The sequence below is a fragment of the Elephantulus edwardii genome, unplaced genomic scaffold, assembly GCF_000299155.1.
Source record: "Elephantulus edwardii isolate Elephantulus edwardi_28Jun2011 unplaced genomic scaffold, EleEdw1.0 scaffold00038, whole genome shotgun sequence".
Classification (NCBI taxonomy): Eukaryota; Metazoa; Chordata; class Mammalia; order Macroscelidea; family Macroscelididae; genus Elephantulus; species Elephantulus edwardii.
This window is the reverse complement of record NW_006399788.1, coordinates 5,972,023-5,988,186: the sequence shown is the minus strand read 5'-3', so window position 1 is coordinate 5,988,186 and position 16,164 is coordinate 5,972,023. Positions and strand designations below refer to the sequence as shown.

At 38.2% G+C, this 16,164-nt stretch overlaps 1 protein-coding gene across 1 annotated transcript in view; it reads right to left on the bottom strand.

The window, feature by feature from the left end:
* The window catches only part of XPO7 (exportin 7), a 106,437-nt gene that overhangs the window by 9,379 nt on the left and 80,894 nt on the right, over positions 1 to 16,164 (bottom strand). Inside the window, exons 13-24 of the mRNA XM_006884812.1 lie at positions 15,526 to 15,631; positions 13,147 to 13,282; positions 12,585 to 12,658; positions 11,428 to 11,508; positions 10,436 to 10,499; positions 9,890 to 9,998; positions 8,845 to 8,951; positions 6,223 to 6,311; positions 5,410 to 5,517; positions 4,202 to 4,284; positions 3,273 to 3,487; positions 2,686 to 2,824 (exon numbers count right to left, since the gene is read on the bottom strand). Of these exons, the coding sequence (XP_006884874.1) occupies positions 2,686 to 2,824; positions 3,273 to 3,487; positions 4,202 to 4,284; positions 5,410 to 5,517; positions 6,223 to 6,311; positions 8,845 to 8,951; positions 9,890 to 9,998; positions 10,436 to 10,499; positions 11,428 to 11,508; positions 12,585 to 12,658; positions 13,147 to 13,282; positions 15,526 to 15,631 (1,311 nt within the window). The remainder of the gene's footprint in view (positions 1 to 2,685; positions 2,825 to 3,272; positions 3,488 to 4,201; positions 4,285 to 5,409; positions 5,518 to 6,222; positions 6,312 to 8,844; positions 8,952 to 9,889; positions 9,999 to 10,435; positions 10,500 to 11,427; positions 11,509 to 12,584; positions 12,659 to 13,146; positions 13,283 to 15,525; positions 15,632 to 16,164) is intronic.

The following is a 16,164-nucleotide window of genomic DNA, read 5'->3' as shown; positions in this document are numbered from 1 at the left end:
ATCAATTCTCCTTCTATCATCCCTAGTTATTGTCTAGCTTTCTGATGCATAGCATGTAATTGTGAAGACCATGGCCTGTTATCAGTTGCACCTTAGTCTCCAGACTGTCACTCTTGCTCTTCAGTACTCTAGGGATGTCTCTAACAGCAGACTTTCCCAATGGAATTAATCTTTTGAGTTCCTGGCTGCTGATACCAAAAGTATTGTTGATTGTGGAGCCAAGCACCATCTATCATGCTGCTACTAGTCAGCCCAGTGGTGAGAATCTTTGCTTTCTTGAAGTTGAGCTTCAATCCATATTGAAGACCACAGTCCTTGACCTTCTGCAGCAAGTGCTTCAGGTCCTTCTCAGTTTTAGGAAGCAAGGTTGTGTCATCTCTTTAACTCAGGTTGTTGATGAGTCTTCCTCCAATCCTGATGCCACATTCTTCTCACAGAGACCAGCCTCCAGGATGATCTGTCCTGCATACAGATGGAAAACGTGTGTCGATAGGATAGATCACTGGCATACACCTTTCTTGATTTTAAACCATGCCGTGTTTCCTGGCTCTGTTCTGACAACTGTTTCTTGGTCCAAGTATAGGTTCTGCATAAGCCCAGTCAAGTGTGCTGGGATTCCCATTCTTCTCAGAGTTAGCTACAGTTTGTTGTGATCCACACAGTCAAATGCCTCTGCAGAGTCAATGAATATACAGAGTCACAGATATACATTCTATATAAAATAACTTAACTCCGCCAAGAAAACCCCCACCAAACAACAGAAAAAAAAAATCCCAAACAAACAAAACCCAACAAAAAACAAAACAATCCAAAATATGTTAATTGGTATCTCACTGATTCCTGTGGCCTTATTAAATATCAATGTCAATGCCTTCAGGGCAATTTGAACTTCTTCCTTCATTACCATTGGCTCTTGTTCAGGTTACTTCTTGAAATATTTCAATGTCAATCTAATTTTTTTATGGTATAGTGAGGTATTCCTTCCATCTTCTTTTGATGTTTTCTGCATCATTCAATATTTTGCCCATAGAATCCTCCAATATTGCAAAACTTGATGTTTGAATTTGTTTTTCAGATCTTGATGCTTGAATTTGTTTTTCAGATCTCTCAACCTGAGAAATGCCAGCTAGTTCTTCCCTTTCTATTCTCTTGCTCTGTCTCATCGAGCTATGCTTTGAAATCTTCTGTTCATCTCTTTAACTTATGCATCTCTTCCCTTTGTTTTGGCATCTTGATGCCTTTGAGCAATTTTCAGTCTCTGTTGACATCCATTTTGGTCTTTCTTTCTCTTCTGCTTACGTAAAGACCTTTTGCTTTCCTCATGGAGAATATCCTTGATGTCATCCCACAATTCAGCCTCTAGGTTAGTTTATCAGAGTCAAGCACCGTCACAGCTTTATTGCTGCTATTATGTGCTGTTGAGCCAGAATTGACTCACAGTTGACCCTCCAGCAGGTTTTCAGAAGCTACAAATCACACAGAAGATTGCTAATCTTTTCCATGCAGGGCAACTAGGTATGTTACAGCAACCTGCCTTTGTGCTGGGAGTACAACTCCTTACCATCTAGGTCACCAGAACTCCCTCAGGGCTTCTCAGACAGTTAATACACATTATTGTTCTTTCAACCTTCTTGGGAAAAGGACACAGAGAAAGCTATGCATTTTATAAAAGGGATGCTCTAACACCATCTGTGGACAAAACTTTGACTAGGTGAAGCATAGGCCAAAGGACTAAGACCTGGGCCCTCAAAAACACTAAACCATTCTGTTCCCTATAGGCTGACATTTTATGCAGAGGTCCCTCTATGTTCAAGATACTATAGAAGAATCTCCCAAAGAAAAGCCTGATACCTTGGCCAGACTGTACCACCTTGGCAAGATATGACTACATACCTTGCTGGAAGTAAGTCTGTATCAGGAAAGTGGCGTAGAGCTATCAAGTATATCACCAGAGTAGACAATCAGATAGTCATTCTATGTGCATTTACAATTTATCATTATTTTTCAGTTGACTTTACTTTCCTATTTAGATTTTCCTCAGAATATAAAAACCTGTTTTATTCTCTGCACGCCTATACTTATTAACACTGCTAGAAGGTAGACTGGAAACAAAGCAGATGACACAACCTAGCTGGAACACAATGAAAAAACTTAAGGAATGAGCTGCTTAAGACTCTTCCACTGCTTCCAGTGCTCTCAGGATAATGCCTGAACAAGGAGGTCTAAAGGGTTCCTTCATAGTCTCAAAAATTTTCTCTTCTCATCTCTGTAGCTTTATTTCTCACCGATTTTGCATTAATGTGTCAATCTTCATTTCCTCATTCCTTCTTACCTAGAGGTACTAGATGCTGCTGTCTCACCTGACACTAACTTAGATAAAACTCATTCTGCATTTATGTGTTGTGTTGATATTAATCTACCCAGCAAACTTTCTTGAATCACCTTCTAAAAGCCAGGAATTTCAGGGTCTTCCCAATGTCCTCTATAACACTTGGTACTCACCCTCATTATAGTACTTAACTATGGCAGCGTTTTATCCCCCAGACTGGATGAGAATGCAACCATGAGTTATATACTTTGTTGTGATGGTCAACTCCCTAACACATAATCCAGCTGGACATTGTAACAAGATTTCACCCTTTAATTTAGCTACATGATAAGAAACAAATACATTTACATGCTTACCAAGTGCAGTAAGTCCTTCAGAAATTGAAGAGAGAATATACATGATGACATGAGGTTCCAGGCTTGCAATAAAGTTCATATGGTCCTGAGTCAGGACTTCCAGTAATGAATAGTAAGATTGGCTGAGTTTAGGGTAATCCTGTGAGATAAGAGGAGGAAATCAAATTAGGTACTAAGTACTTTAACACGAAGGGAGCAAGAACATAAATAATTCTATTGTGTCCAGACAGAAAATTTGGCATGCTGTCAGAAGAGACTAGTTCTTGTGAAAAGACATTATGCTGGGAAAGATGGGTAGGGTCAGTGAAGGAGAGGAAGACCCTCAACAAGATAGACTGACACAGTGATTGTAACAATGGGCTGAAAGTCTATCAGAATGAGGACGGAGCAGGATATGGCAAGGTTCAGATTTGTTGTTCACAGGGTCATTATGAGTCACAATCAACTCAATGGCACCGAACAACAAAAGTTATAGTACAAAAGATCTAGTTTATGTTTCTCAAGAGAAACATTCAGTGACTCAGATAAAAAGTGCTTGAATGTGATGATTCAGGTTGAGGGGTTATACTGTCAGGTTAAAGGCTTACCAGGAGGTCACTATGGGGGATAGAGAGCAGCAGCTTGATGAAGGTCTGCAGAGCATTGTCCAGGGCATCATCTCCATAGAGACGGAAAACCCCAAAGTTGACATAGCTCCCACTGAGGGCGGCCTTCAACATGGAGAAGCAGATGGAGATGCCCTTGAGCTTCAGTGCATACACCTGATCCTTGGGGACCTCGCCTAGTGTCAAGATGCGATTGCCTAAGAAGAGAGATGACATATAATTTATATTTAATAAATATGTGTATTTATGAAATCACCCTATATACCAAAGGAGCCCTGGTAGTGCAATGGTAGGTGCTTGAAAGATCTTGCTCCAACAACTTGGGGAGAAAGACCTGGCTGCTCCTGCAAAGGTTACAGCCTAGGAAATCTTATGGAGTAGTCGGCCTCTGTTATGTGGGCTGGAAAAGAGTGCTGAATAGCCCATGGATAGCCACAGTGTGCTCCTTGGAGTCAAAGATGGTGATGCTTTGTCTCTTATTCTTTGGGCATGTAGCTAGGAGAGGCTATTCCTTGGAAAAGGACATCATTCTTAGAGTTGCAGCAATGGTCTCAAAGTATGTCAGAGATTAGGATGGCACAGGATAGGATAGGGTTCAGGTCTGTTGATCACAGGGTCATTCTGAGTGGTACTTGACTTGATGGCACCCAACATCATCATGATGTAAGGCTGCTCTGAGCTATAATTCACTTTATGGCACCTAACAAGTAAATATTAACACAAGCTTTCTGCTTTACACACATATACATTCTAGAAATACATTGATGACAGCTGGCATCATAATACACATTTAGGAGAAAGACAAGCAAGGGGAATGTTGTCCTGGCTATGCCAGGGCTGCCCTGAGAGTAAAGCCTGCTTAGAGTGTGGTGATGGAGCTGGTATTCACTTCCAACCTCTAAAACACCTACCGTACATTGTTATCATTTTGCTGGTTTCTCGGAACAGTAAGATGCCATTAGGGGAAGAGACATCAAACTGTAGTCGTTGAGATCTGAGTAGAGAACAAGAAATAGAAATGTAAGAGATGGGTGGCTGGAAGATAGGGACATTCACCTTGGTTCTCATCTGAGTACCTTGGATAATTTTTCAGCTGCTCTAAGATGTGTGGATTATCTATCCTGGTATGAAATCAACCAAATTGGTCATATACATTTAAACCACTCTTAATTTGATAAACGTACAGACACGGTTACTTCCTGACAATATTAACTCTCAGTCCTTCAAACATATTCTCACTTTATGGCTTCAGTGGCAACTAAGGGAAGGGTACAAGGAATATTACCACTGTAGAAGAAAACACATAGAAATGCAAAGGAATTATAATACAAGTCAGGCAGAGAAGAAAATTTTAAAATATAATCTCAAGTTTTCAGTTCCTGACCTTTTACAAGAATTCTTTCCCCCTTCTACTCAACATTTTAATAAGCTTCTTTGTATTCTATATATAGATGTCAAATTTAGGGAAGAAAATGTGCAACACACTTCAAATTTAGGAGCCATTTTTTATTCTTTTTTTCTTCTCTTCCTACATACATTTCAATTATCAAGATCTAGCTCTAAAATATGCCTTGGACTCACTCAATTCCCATTTATCTCCCTTGCCAGAATGACACCTTTATAAAATGGAAACAAGATAATTTTAAACTTTTACTTAAAGTAATCCAACAATTTCCCACCATGAAGAGTAAACTACTGTCATCTTAAGGCCTAAATGACTGGCCTCTGCCTACCATGGTCCTTTATCCATCACGATGGCATTTTTATGCCTCACAGCTGATCTTTATATTGTCTTTATTTAAGTACAAAAGACATGGCAACATTACCAAATGCTAACTTATGTATCTGTGGAAAAGGAAATCAGAAACTTGGCTTCCAAATTCACTCCTTAAAAATGGGCATCTTGATACTCTTTTTAAAAAGCTTTCTTTCCTGAAAGCTGCTAAGCTTTTTTGGGTATACTGTTATTTCAATTAAAAAACACAAGTTTTCAATTTAAATAGAAATGAAATCTTCTCATTTTCCACAATATGCCTAAAGTACTACAATAGAGCAAATTCTCTTAGGCCTTTCACAGGGAAAACAGAAGTTGTGCTTTCTTAGTCTTGCTCTTGCTTACCGATTATGAACTAGTTCCGCCATCAGCTTCAGCACAGGTGTGGTACAGGCTGGATCATGGTACCAGAGCTCAATCGCCCGCTGGAGAATTGGCATGTATGATGGATATCTGTAAGTGAGAGGCTAAGGAAAACAATTCTGAATCCCGAGAGGTTCGGAACTGAAATACTTAGAACTATCAAAGCCTATACTATTAAATTACATTTCTTGTCTCTTACTAATGCTGGGATCTTTCCAACCAAGAGATGCTAATGTAAATGTGTGTGTCCTACTACCGGTAATGGGAATTTATGAATAGATTTTAATTTACATAGTATCTGTTTTCATCAAGAGCACAAAGTACTGCAGATTGTTCCTAATCTTCTCACCACTTCAATGATGTAAGAAACTGGCTAATTATTTTAATAACTCAGAGAAGCAGTTGCACTCAGATTTAAATGATTTGATCAATATTATGGATTCAGTAATAAAACTAGATTTTCTAATTCTTAGTAAAACTTTTTAGCTAGAACTATCTCTCTTTTCTAAATGTAGCAACATTCATGACTAATAGTTCACATGGTAGAGTCCCAAACGCACTGGTATCTAGAAAAGTGAATCTGGAAATGACTTCACTCACTTCCTAATCTTGAAAACTAGAGAAAACAACATGCCCTCAGACACTTTTGGAGTGGTAACCTACAGGACTATTTGTGGTAGATCTTTTGGGTAGCTGTATCCACTTTGCCTTCTTCTTCTCTTTCTCCAGTGACTTCATCACCTATTTAAAATCCAGTTTAGGCTTGTGGCCTGCTCCTAGTTTAAGAGAGGATACATCCATTCAAATAACATCATGAAGCTGGTCTTAGCATTGAAGGCAAAAGCAATTCCTCTCAGGTCTCTTACTAGGCCAACTAAAGTTCTCTGTAATAGAAAGTAGAAATATGTTAAAACATATTTACGTGTTAAAACAAAAGTGAAACAAAGCCTATATTATGGGGAGTTCTATCTGTAAAAAAATTCTTCCTCTCATGATTTTAACAAATATTCTGCATCAGTACCTTCAACACCAGATTAAAATTTTCTTCCCTTGAAAAATAGTTTTAGAAGCTTGTTATATTAGAAACATGGGATGGGTCTTAGCTTATCACAGTATTGAGCATAATTTAGTTTTAAGATATTAAATAATAGGTAAATCATATACAATAAAGCTCATTCATTGTAAGACATAGAAAAACCTATATATAAGCTGGTATTGTACCTGATTACATACAGGCATCAACATCATAGAATTCAAATGCAGACCTTGCCAGGAGGAACACAAGTACTTGACCTTTTGCTTAAGGTATCTGGAAACAAGACTGAAGTCTTTGTAAGACTTATAAGTAAGACTAGAATCTTACAGCAAGAATGTACTCTACTTTTACAGAAACAGAGAAGACGACCTGAACAAGTAAATTGCTCAAGGTCATGTTGTTGGCTGGTTAAGAAGATTAAAACTCAAGGCACCAAGACTTGAAATCCATTTTATATCACAACTCTTTCTCAAGGAAATCTTTACTTGTAGGCCCTGTATAATCCACAAGTTCTTATATGCTGTCATCAATATGCACATGGAGGAAGCATGTTTCATATTCTGACTCAAGTGTTAAAATTTACCGCACTCTTTCTAATAGCTTGATCTAAGAAAACAGCTTTATTCCCAAGTTATACCAAAAACTCAGTTTTCATGTCTAAGATAGCATCACTCTAAAGGAGAAATTGCCAAAGGTATGGGTCACAATTTTGTATTACTACAATGAGTATTACTTCTTTTGTATGGAACTAATGTGATGAGGAAGTGGGCTGATATCACACAATTAAGTCCTAGATACTGGATGATACTCTTAAGTTCTTTATGAATGGTACACATCACAGACTCCAAAACAGCTGAACAAGTGATATTGCTATCTGACTTCTTGCTGACTCTGAGACAGGAAATACAAAGATTTTCCAAAGATGAAAGAGGAGAACTTTTGAATGTCAAGTAAAACCCAGTAATTTTTCCCCCCCTGGTATGGTCCCTGGCTGCAGATGGCTCTATAATTCAGAGTCCAGGAGCTCTGGTGTCACAAGGTATAATGTATCAAGCTTCCAACTGCAGGGTTAGCAGTTTGAATTCACCAGGTACTCTGAGGAAGAAAGATAGGCAGTCTCTTCCCATAAAAATTTTTTGGATCCTTGAGGAACAATGCAAAAAGCCGTTCAAATATTATTATCCTAACCCCTTCTGATTTTGGCAAAGACAGTTGTTTTGTGTGAACTAAAGGGGGAGAAAGGGAAAGACAATTCTGAGAGCCAGAGCAATAACTAAACAGTAACTTTAAAATCCTCTGTATATGGAAAAAAAAATCAAACCAAAACAACCCCAAAGATAAAAACCCACCACCACCACCAAATCCTTCTAAATGACTGTGTGTCAAAGCAGCAATCTTAACTGAAGTTAGAACATACAATGAACTGAATGATAATGAAAATGTTACATATAAAAACTTGTTGAATGTTTCAACTAGAACATTTTTAGTTTTAAATGATTATATAAGAAAAGAAAGGCTGAAAAGTTAAGAAATTAAGAGTAACAGGACAATCTCAAGGAAAAGATAAAATAAAGAACCAAAAAAAAAAAAAGAAAATAAAGAACAGAATAAAAAACACAGATAAGAGAGAGCTAAAACAAAGTCCTTTTTTTTTTTGAAACAAAGTCTTAAAAATGTTTCTCCTCCATGTTAAATCTCTAGCAAGATCAATTAAAAAAAGGGAATAAGCAATATTAAAACTGAAAAAAAAAATCTCATCGGAAACTGAAGAGATTAAAGTGACAGCCAGGAAAAGAACTTGATGACTACCCATTTACAAGAAAAAAAAAAATCCTAATAGCGGCTTAGATTATATATATTTTTTTAAAAAATTTTATTTACTTTTTAAATTTTACATTGGCTTGCATACAAAGTTCACATACATTATGTTTCACACTATCTTTTATTCACATTGTTGCATACAGTCATTTTAATTCATTATGTGTTATAAAATCATTCACGATTAAACAATTCCCATCATTACTCAGTCTTTCCAGATCTCCACCAGATCTTTCCCATTTCCCTTATCCCCTCCTCTCACCAAATTATGTGACCCTTTGATTTCCTCCCCTGCCTACTGTCCCCACTCTATTCTCACTCCTTTCCTCCTTGGATCCCCATGAATGTTTTACTAGTTATAGGATTATATTTTTAACATAAGAGTTCATAAATCTATTTTGACCTTTCTATTTCAAAATGCCAGAAAATGGAGATTAAACAAAAAGCTAAACTAGTGGGTAGTTAGTTTATGCATAAACATTATTTTCTACAGCATTAGTTAATCTAGTTTCTATCAGGGACTGCCCTTAATCAAATGATCAATCACTGGGTGAAAGACTCACCTTTGCCTCTTGTTCATTGAAACTATTAGTGCTAAACATTTGGGCCACAGCCTCAAATGCTGCTGTGAGGGGCAGCATGAACTGTTCATATTGATCTTCATCCTCTCCTGTAAAGGAAACAACCCAAGGTGTGATGCTATTATCAAACTTACAGTGATGTGTAAGCTGAAAATCAGACAGAATGAAAGATGAGCAACCCAAGGATAATCCAAAGGTATTTATTATCGTAATAGGTTCTAGTAGTACTAATTTAGTAATTAGTAATATTAATTAGTATTACCTTACGAGTAAAATGTATATATAGGAATAGGAATCTTTAACATTAGAAAACAAAAGAAATGATCTAAAGATGTTTTAATTTTCCCCATAAAAAGCCAAAATACCATTGAGCCTTAGTGTATAATGTGCTACACCATCTTATATTTTCCTTAAATCAGAACTATATGCTGACTGAGAAAGGATAGACTTTGATGGAGAATTATACAAGACTCAAACTTAAGTCAGGTGCTTGTAGAGGTTTTATTGGCACTATGCCTGTTACCTTTTGAAAACTTGGAAGGTTTCTTAATCTCTGTAAGACCAAATTCAAATATCTCAAATGTGAGAGTAACACTGAACTTCAGTATTGGTTACTCCCTAGTGTTGATATCAAAGAGCCAGAAATGGGATTAAACTCTTGATTCACATGTGCTAGGGAATAGGGCTATATATGTTTTATTGACCATCTCAGGGAATTTACACTTCAATATGGGGTGGGGCCAATGTGAAGCATTTAGGAAACTGATTTCTCTTTTTATTTCATACATAACATAATGAATTGAATTTATAAACCACTGATTAAAAAACTTCAGGAGTATTCACTTCTGTTTAGAAGGGCCAATGATTATATGATCTGTTCTTGATGAACTCATGTTGTAGTTTCAGGTAGTTTAATTTCTGTTAAAAAAAACCACAAAAAAACCCCAACCCAACAGAAAAGAACTCCCAACATCTAGTTTTCTAGAAAAATTTAAAACAGTGCTGATTGAGATTTTTATTGCAGTACCTAAATCCACCATGAGGAGACGCCCAAGTGCTGTGTAGAAGGTAGTCCGACATCGCATGTCTGTCAGGTTGGATTGATTGTTAATACCCAAAAATGAAAAGTGCTCGCTCTATTGAAAAAACAAAAACAAGTTAAAAAGGTAGAACCATGGATTAGAGTTAGAATGGAAGCTAGTGATTTAGGAATTATTGACAACTCTCTTGTGCTCATGGCTGGTCATCTGGTCATTCCTTAAGGATCTGAGAATTATTTCCCCTGATTATTGTTGTTGATACCTACAAGGAATTTTCCTGAGGGATGAATACAATAGGTAGCTTAACCAGAATTTAGATCATCTGAATCCCAAAATTCAGCTCTGCTGGTATTAAATGTAACACGGCAGACCAACTTTCAGAAAAAAGTTTTAATCAAGGAAATGTGAGAGTTAGCAAATAGTTACTTTCCTATAGTAGCACCATGACATCAACTTAAGAAAACCTATTTTATGTTCTAAGAGAGTGTCTGCGTGGTTGGAGATCTGGACCAAGAAGAGGCAGAATTACTCACCGTGTGATTGTTCAGCATGAACTGTACCGCACTAAGCTTCACTAGTTTTCTTACACTACTGTATGTAAAGACAAAGGGAGAAGGTCAAGGAAAATGATGCAAACCAAGATATATAAGGCAAATTATATTTCCCCCAAATACCCCAAACTTTTTTGGATAAAGTATAGCTTATTTCTTTACTATGAATTCCAAAGTGAAACATAATTCACCCCCATCCCCAAGAGTGTGAGTTCTTAATTGTCAAGTAGGAAACTGTTTCTTCTTTTCTAAATGGTATTTAAGGAGCCCTGGTGGCCAGAGAGGCTAAGTGCTTGGCTGTGAACCCCATGGGACAGTTTTTTCCTGTCCAACATGGTGGTTACGAATCAGAGCTGACTGGATGGTAGTGGTCAGTTCTTAAATGACTAGTAAGAAAATACCTTTCCCAAACTCCATTTGTAAAAAATAACAGATAATACCAGTTTTTTGCTTGAACATCATAGAGTATCCTTTCTCATCCGGGGTTTCTACACGATCTTTCATAACTCATTCAAGAATGGTTCTAGCTACATAGCTTCTTAAGAAGAGTAATAGAAAAAGAATAATTTTCATCGGGTTCCTATTCAATTTACTTGCAGAACCCTGGTTGTGAAGGACTGTACTGAGGAACCGACGACACTCTAGAGAAGATCTAATCTAGGTCAAGAGCAAGTGTGCCTGGCTCCTTTTATTTAAAAGCTTCCAATCAGAATCCTTCTACCAATCAGTTAACAGGACAAATAAAAAAATGACCTGGCTTCCACTGAAGATGCTAAAATTTTGGCTACCCAGAGACGATTATGAAATACCAAGACTGCAGAAAATAGCCAGAGAGAATTCTCTAGTAAAAATTAGGTTCTATCTTGGCACACTGGGTTCCTATTTGAGTACTTTAACATGATAGAAAAGCAGACACAGCATGTGGCATGCATGCAAAGCTTGTTGCCCACAGCAACAGTCTCAGAAAAGGATATCCAATGGAGAGGTCATTGAGAAGCTGCAATGTCTTGGAGGTGATTGGTTCACAACGGCCCCAATACTTCAAGTTGGTGATGCTGGAGGACAAAAAGAAAAAAAAAAGCAAAAGACTTTTGATTTCCCTGGTTTCTTTGAGGGTTGGGAGAAGAAAATCATCCATCAAAAGTCATCACACATCTCCATCACCAATTCACAGACATCACGACCACAAAAAATGGGTATAAAATCTCCGTACTTACATTTGGTTGACTAGAAAAATTATCCTTCAGATAATCTTCACTACTTGGTTCCAAAGCTATACTGGCCCATACCCAGGCCCTTGGAATTCTGGGGCACTCCAGGGCTGATTTCTGCAGCAAGGGTAAGAGATTTCTGCGGCAGTGATAACATGCAGACGTATGCAATTCTGCACCTGCACCATCCACTGTCAGCTGCAGAATTCTAATAGCCCTTGCTTCTGGGTTCTTGGCTCGGTGAGTCCTTTAGACCCCCTTTTGCTTTACTCATCTCAAATTATTAACCAGCTCTTGGATGAGTGTTTAGTGCTGGGATAGCTGGAGTTGCAAGAAGGCAAAATATCACTACGCACACAGCCCTGAGTAATATATTTGGCTTTTGGTGTGTGCTTTAGTAAATTGAGCTCCTAAAAAACAAAATGTAACCAAAAGGGCTTAACTTAAAAGAAAAAGGGCCAATTAAGAGATTCAACTTAAAAAAAAAATAAAAAGTCTCAAAGGGTGAGAGGAAGATACTCATTTTATGCAGTTCTCCTCCTGTGGGCACAGCTCTGCCAATCAGCACCAGAAAGTGCATGCCCACTCTTGGAGTCCCTAGCAGCACAGTGATGAGATGAGAGGCTGCTCAACAATGCTGAGGACCAGGCCAGTTTTGCTAATGCCATGACAGGGGCTTCACTTGTGACTCCAGAGGCTGAAGATTAACAGAATTAAACCCTTGCCTATACAAGCCTGGAATGCTCTGGGGCCGGGCCATATCTCTAAGCATAGCTTGTCACACACTCAAATGCACAATTTTCTGACGCAAACGATCAATGCTGGAATACCAAGGCACTGGCAGCACAATGCCAAGATCACATTTTACAGTTACAACAGGATTGCAAGGGACTCTTGCTGATGGCAAGTAAAGGACTTACATTTTTCCTATGAAGACGCTGAGGACCATAGTCTCATCATTCAAACCCAGAACTTCTGAGAGTCGGCGGTACAGCTGGTGTTAGGAAAAGAGATAATAACCAAGAAATAAGGATTAGATCAAACACTAGTACTATTTTTGCTCATATTCACAGGGTAAGATATGAGAGGAAAATGGACTGGGCATTTTTATGGAAGGGATAAGCTAATTTCTAAATATTATAGATATGGAGCTAAGTTACCCGTCTTGATAAATTTTAAAGTTAAAAAAGACAGTTAAAACTTTTTGCTATTCTAAATTTATGTGGAGAGACTAAGAACTGCCAATTTTAGGGGGAACAACAGATTTTTTTGACTGGCCATTTATTCAGCATATGCAACATTAGAGAAACAGACTCAATTCTTTAATGAGTCTCTCTGAATTCTAGACACGAAGGAGGAGTTTGGAATATTCTGGTAACTAAGATCTGGACGGTTCATCTGACATGTTAGCACCCATTTCCCTTAATCAGCAATTCTATAAATGAGAAGAACTAAATGGTGCCAACTGAGAGTTTCTGTTACCTTAGAGGATTTCTGCACTTGGTCCCCAATGTAGATCTTACGAAACTGTTCAAAAAAGCTTAGCATGGCCAGTTCTAGCTTCTCGTTACCCGCCTGAGCCAAGCGAGAATCTGTTAGGTTCATCAGCTGGAGGACCCTAGAGGAAGAGGAGCAATGATTCTCTCAACAGCAGGATATCCTGGTCACTCTAGACAATGCAACCTACTCCCCAAAGTCATATATACCTCTGACTCTCCTTAAAACATCCTATCTAAAAGCATTCTCTGCAGGCTCTGAGCTATAAAGGGGAAACAAAATGCTCTTCATTTCTGCCTCACAAAAAACCACTGTAGTGGAGTAACTCGTTAGGTATTATTAATACTTCTAATCCTGAGACTACAGGTTGAAGCAGAACTCATGAACAGCTTAAAAACAGTGAAAAAACATTGGTATGAGCAGTAATGGAGCTCCCTGAAACTTCTGTGACTTGAAACAGAGTAATTTGTTTGATTTCCAGTTCCTCTACAATGAGGAAGATTCTTCTGCAGAGCCACAAAAGGAATGGAGACACATGAATGATGATGTTCACAGGCAGGGAACACATCCAGGAACACTAGATATGCTAGCTGTGACTTTATCCCTTTTTTGTTTGTGGTGTTCTTCTCTAAAGAAAACACTGAAATCCAAGGGAATGAATATTAAATGAATAAGAATGATGTTATTACAAGTGAGTCATTTGACATTTTCATAGTATGAGATCAGGTAAACTATGTGTGATAGATCATGAGTGAATTACTCAATGCAATACTCAAGTTGAGAACCAGTCAACAAGTTTCTAAATTTATATTATGATACACATTAGGCTGCAGAATCAGAAAATGCATTAGATTTTTATTTTTATGAAATGTCAGTGGCACTTTTGTTATGCCTAGGACACATACAGGCAAAAGGTGGCACAGAGACAAAAGGGATCTTAAAAGAAGAATCAGAATTACTGTTCAATTCTTTAAAGTGAGATTTTCAAAAGCTCTTTCCATCGAGTAGACTCTAAGTTCTAATGACTTTACAAGACAGAATAGACTGGCTTGTAGAGTTCTCAGGATAACCTTTAGGCAAGCTGACGGCCACATATTTCCTTGGGGACTAGGCTGGTGGTTTGAACTGAAGACTCTTTTGTTAGCAGCTAAGTGCTTAACCACTGTGCCACCTAATTCTTTCCATGTCTCCTGCTCATTTTGTAACTGTCCTTATTTTTGGGGAGACCCTGTAGAAGTCTGTAAACTTTTCATATGGGACCCTTGTCTAAAAGGGTATTGCCAAATATTTTTTCCCAGTCAGTAGGTTTTCTTTTCACTCTGTTGGAAAATGTTTTTGATACTGTGCTACCAAATTCCAAACAACCATTTTTACATGTGTTATTCTCTAAGGAAAGTATATGAAGGTTTAGAATCCTTTAGGAGAACAGTTTTCTTCAAGGTCACAAAAGCATTGTCATAATAATGTTGTTATGCGTTGTCATGTCAGAAATGACTCATTAAGAAAAAGAACTGGCTCACAGTTTACCCTCCAGTGCGTTTCCGGAGGCAGGAAAAGACTATCTTCTGTGGAGTGGCTGGTGGATCTGAACCACATGCCTTTGGTTTGGCAGCACAGCTCCATACCACTAGACCATCAGGGCTTCCTTGTCAGACCACTACTAAGATAACATCTGCCCTTTCCACTTGCATTTTTACATGATGTTTAATAGGTTTTTCAGAGGCTACAAGACCTGTGAAATCCTATAGTCTGAAGGACGAGATCTGCAAGGTTTTTGAATTCTGTAATTCTACCAACGGGGAACAGCAGAACAATCTTAACTTTTTATAAAGACTTATTTTGATTGGTTAAAAATAGTCCATAGGTGGCCTAGTGGCAAGAAGCTGCACTGTAGTCCCAGAGATACATGGTTCGAATCCACCCGATGCTCTGCTGGAGAAGGAGGGGCAATCTCCTCCTGTACCAGTCAGATCCGATTTGACAGCACACACACAAAAAATAGTAAACAGTTCTTGATGAAATACTATTCACCATTGTGGCTTTCCAAACTATCATTTCTTTATGGAATTACAGTCAATGCCTTTTAAAGAATTAAGTCTCTTAGGCAGAATTCTTGTTATTCTTATAAAATGCTTCAAGTTGGACCTTTAAAACACACACACACACACACACACACACACACACACACACACACACACACATACATATTTTTGTGGACTATTATTATCACTTTTGTAAGATTATATTCTGCAAATGGAAGGAAAGGATTAAGAGAAGCATGTCAAGTCCTGCTTATGACAGGACTCAACGTCGGGTGAAGGGTGAGTGAGGCTATGAAGAGGACCCTCTGTGGGGAGCACTTACCGACAGACAAGCTCGCCATCCATAGCATCCTGCTCATCAGTACTAGCAAAAGAAACTCGGCCACCAATCACTGCTCCAATAATGTAAACCAGCCATGTCAGCCTTCCTGAAACCGAAAGTAGCTTTATCAGCGTCATCTCTAGTAATAATTTCATGAAATTATTCCTACAAAGTTAATTTCTTACTTTAAGTTTCCTAAACCTTAAGAAAAATGTGGTAGAGCCACCAAGTCTTAATTTTCTTACAGTTACTACTCTGTTCTGGTAAAATGGTTACGTGAAGCAGGAAATTAATGAGATTTCCTACTATAGATAAGACGATCATTTTGGGAGTGTAATACTTACTTTTTTAGGGAGTGCTGCTTGTTGTTAAATGACACCTAGTCGCGTGCAACTCATAGCTACCATATGCACAGTAACTCTGAACTCTGTCCTATCCTGAGGCAATCTCACTGTCTCCAAGACATCTGCCTCTATTACCCAAGTCACTGTTATCAATCCATCTCATACAAGGTTTTCCTTTCCTGTGTTGTCCCTCCACCCTTCCAAGCATGATGTCCTTCTCTAAGGACTGGTCCCTCCTGGCACCATGCCTAAAGTATATCAGACAGAGCTTAAAAATCTTTGCCTCCAAGGAGCA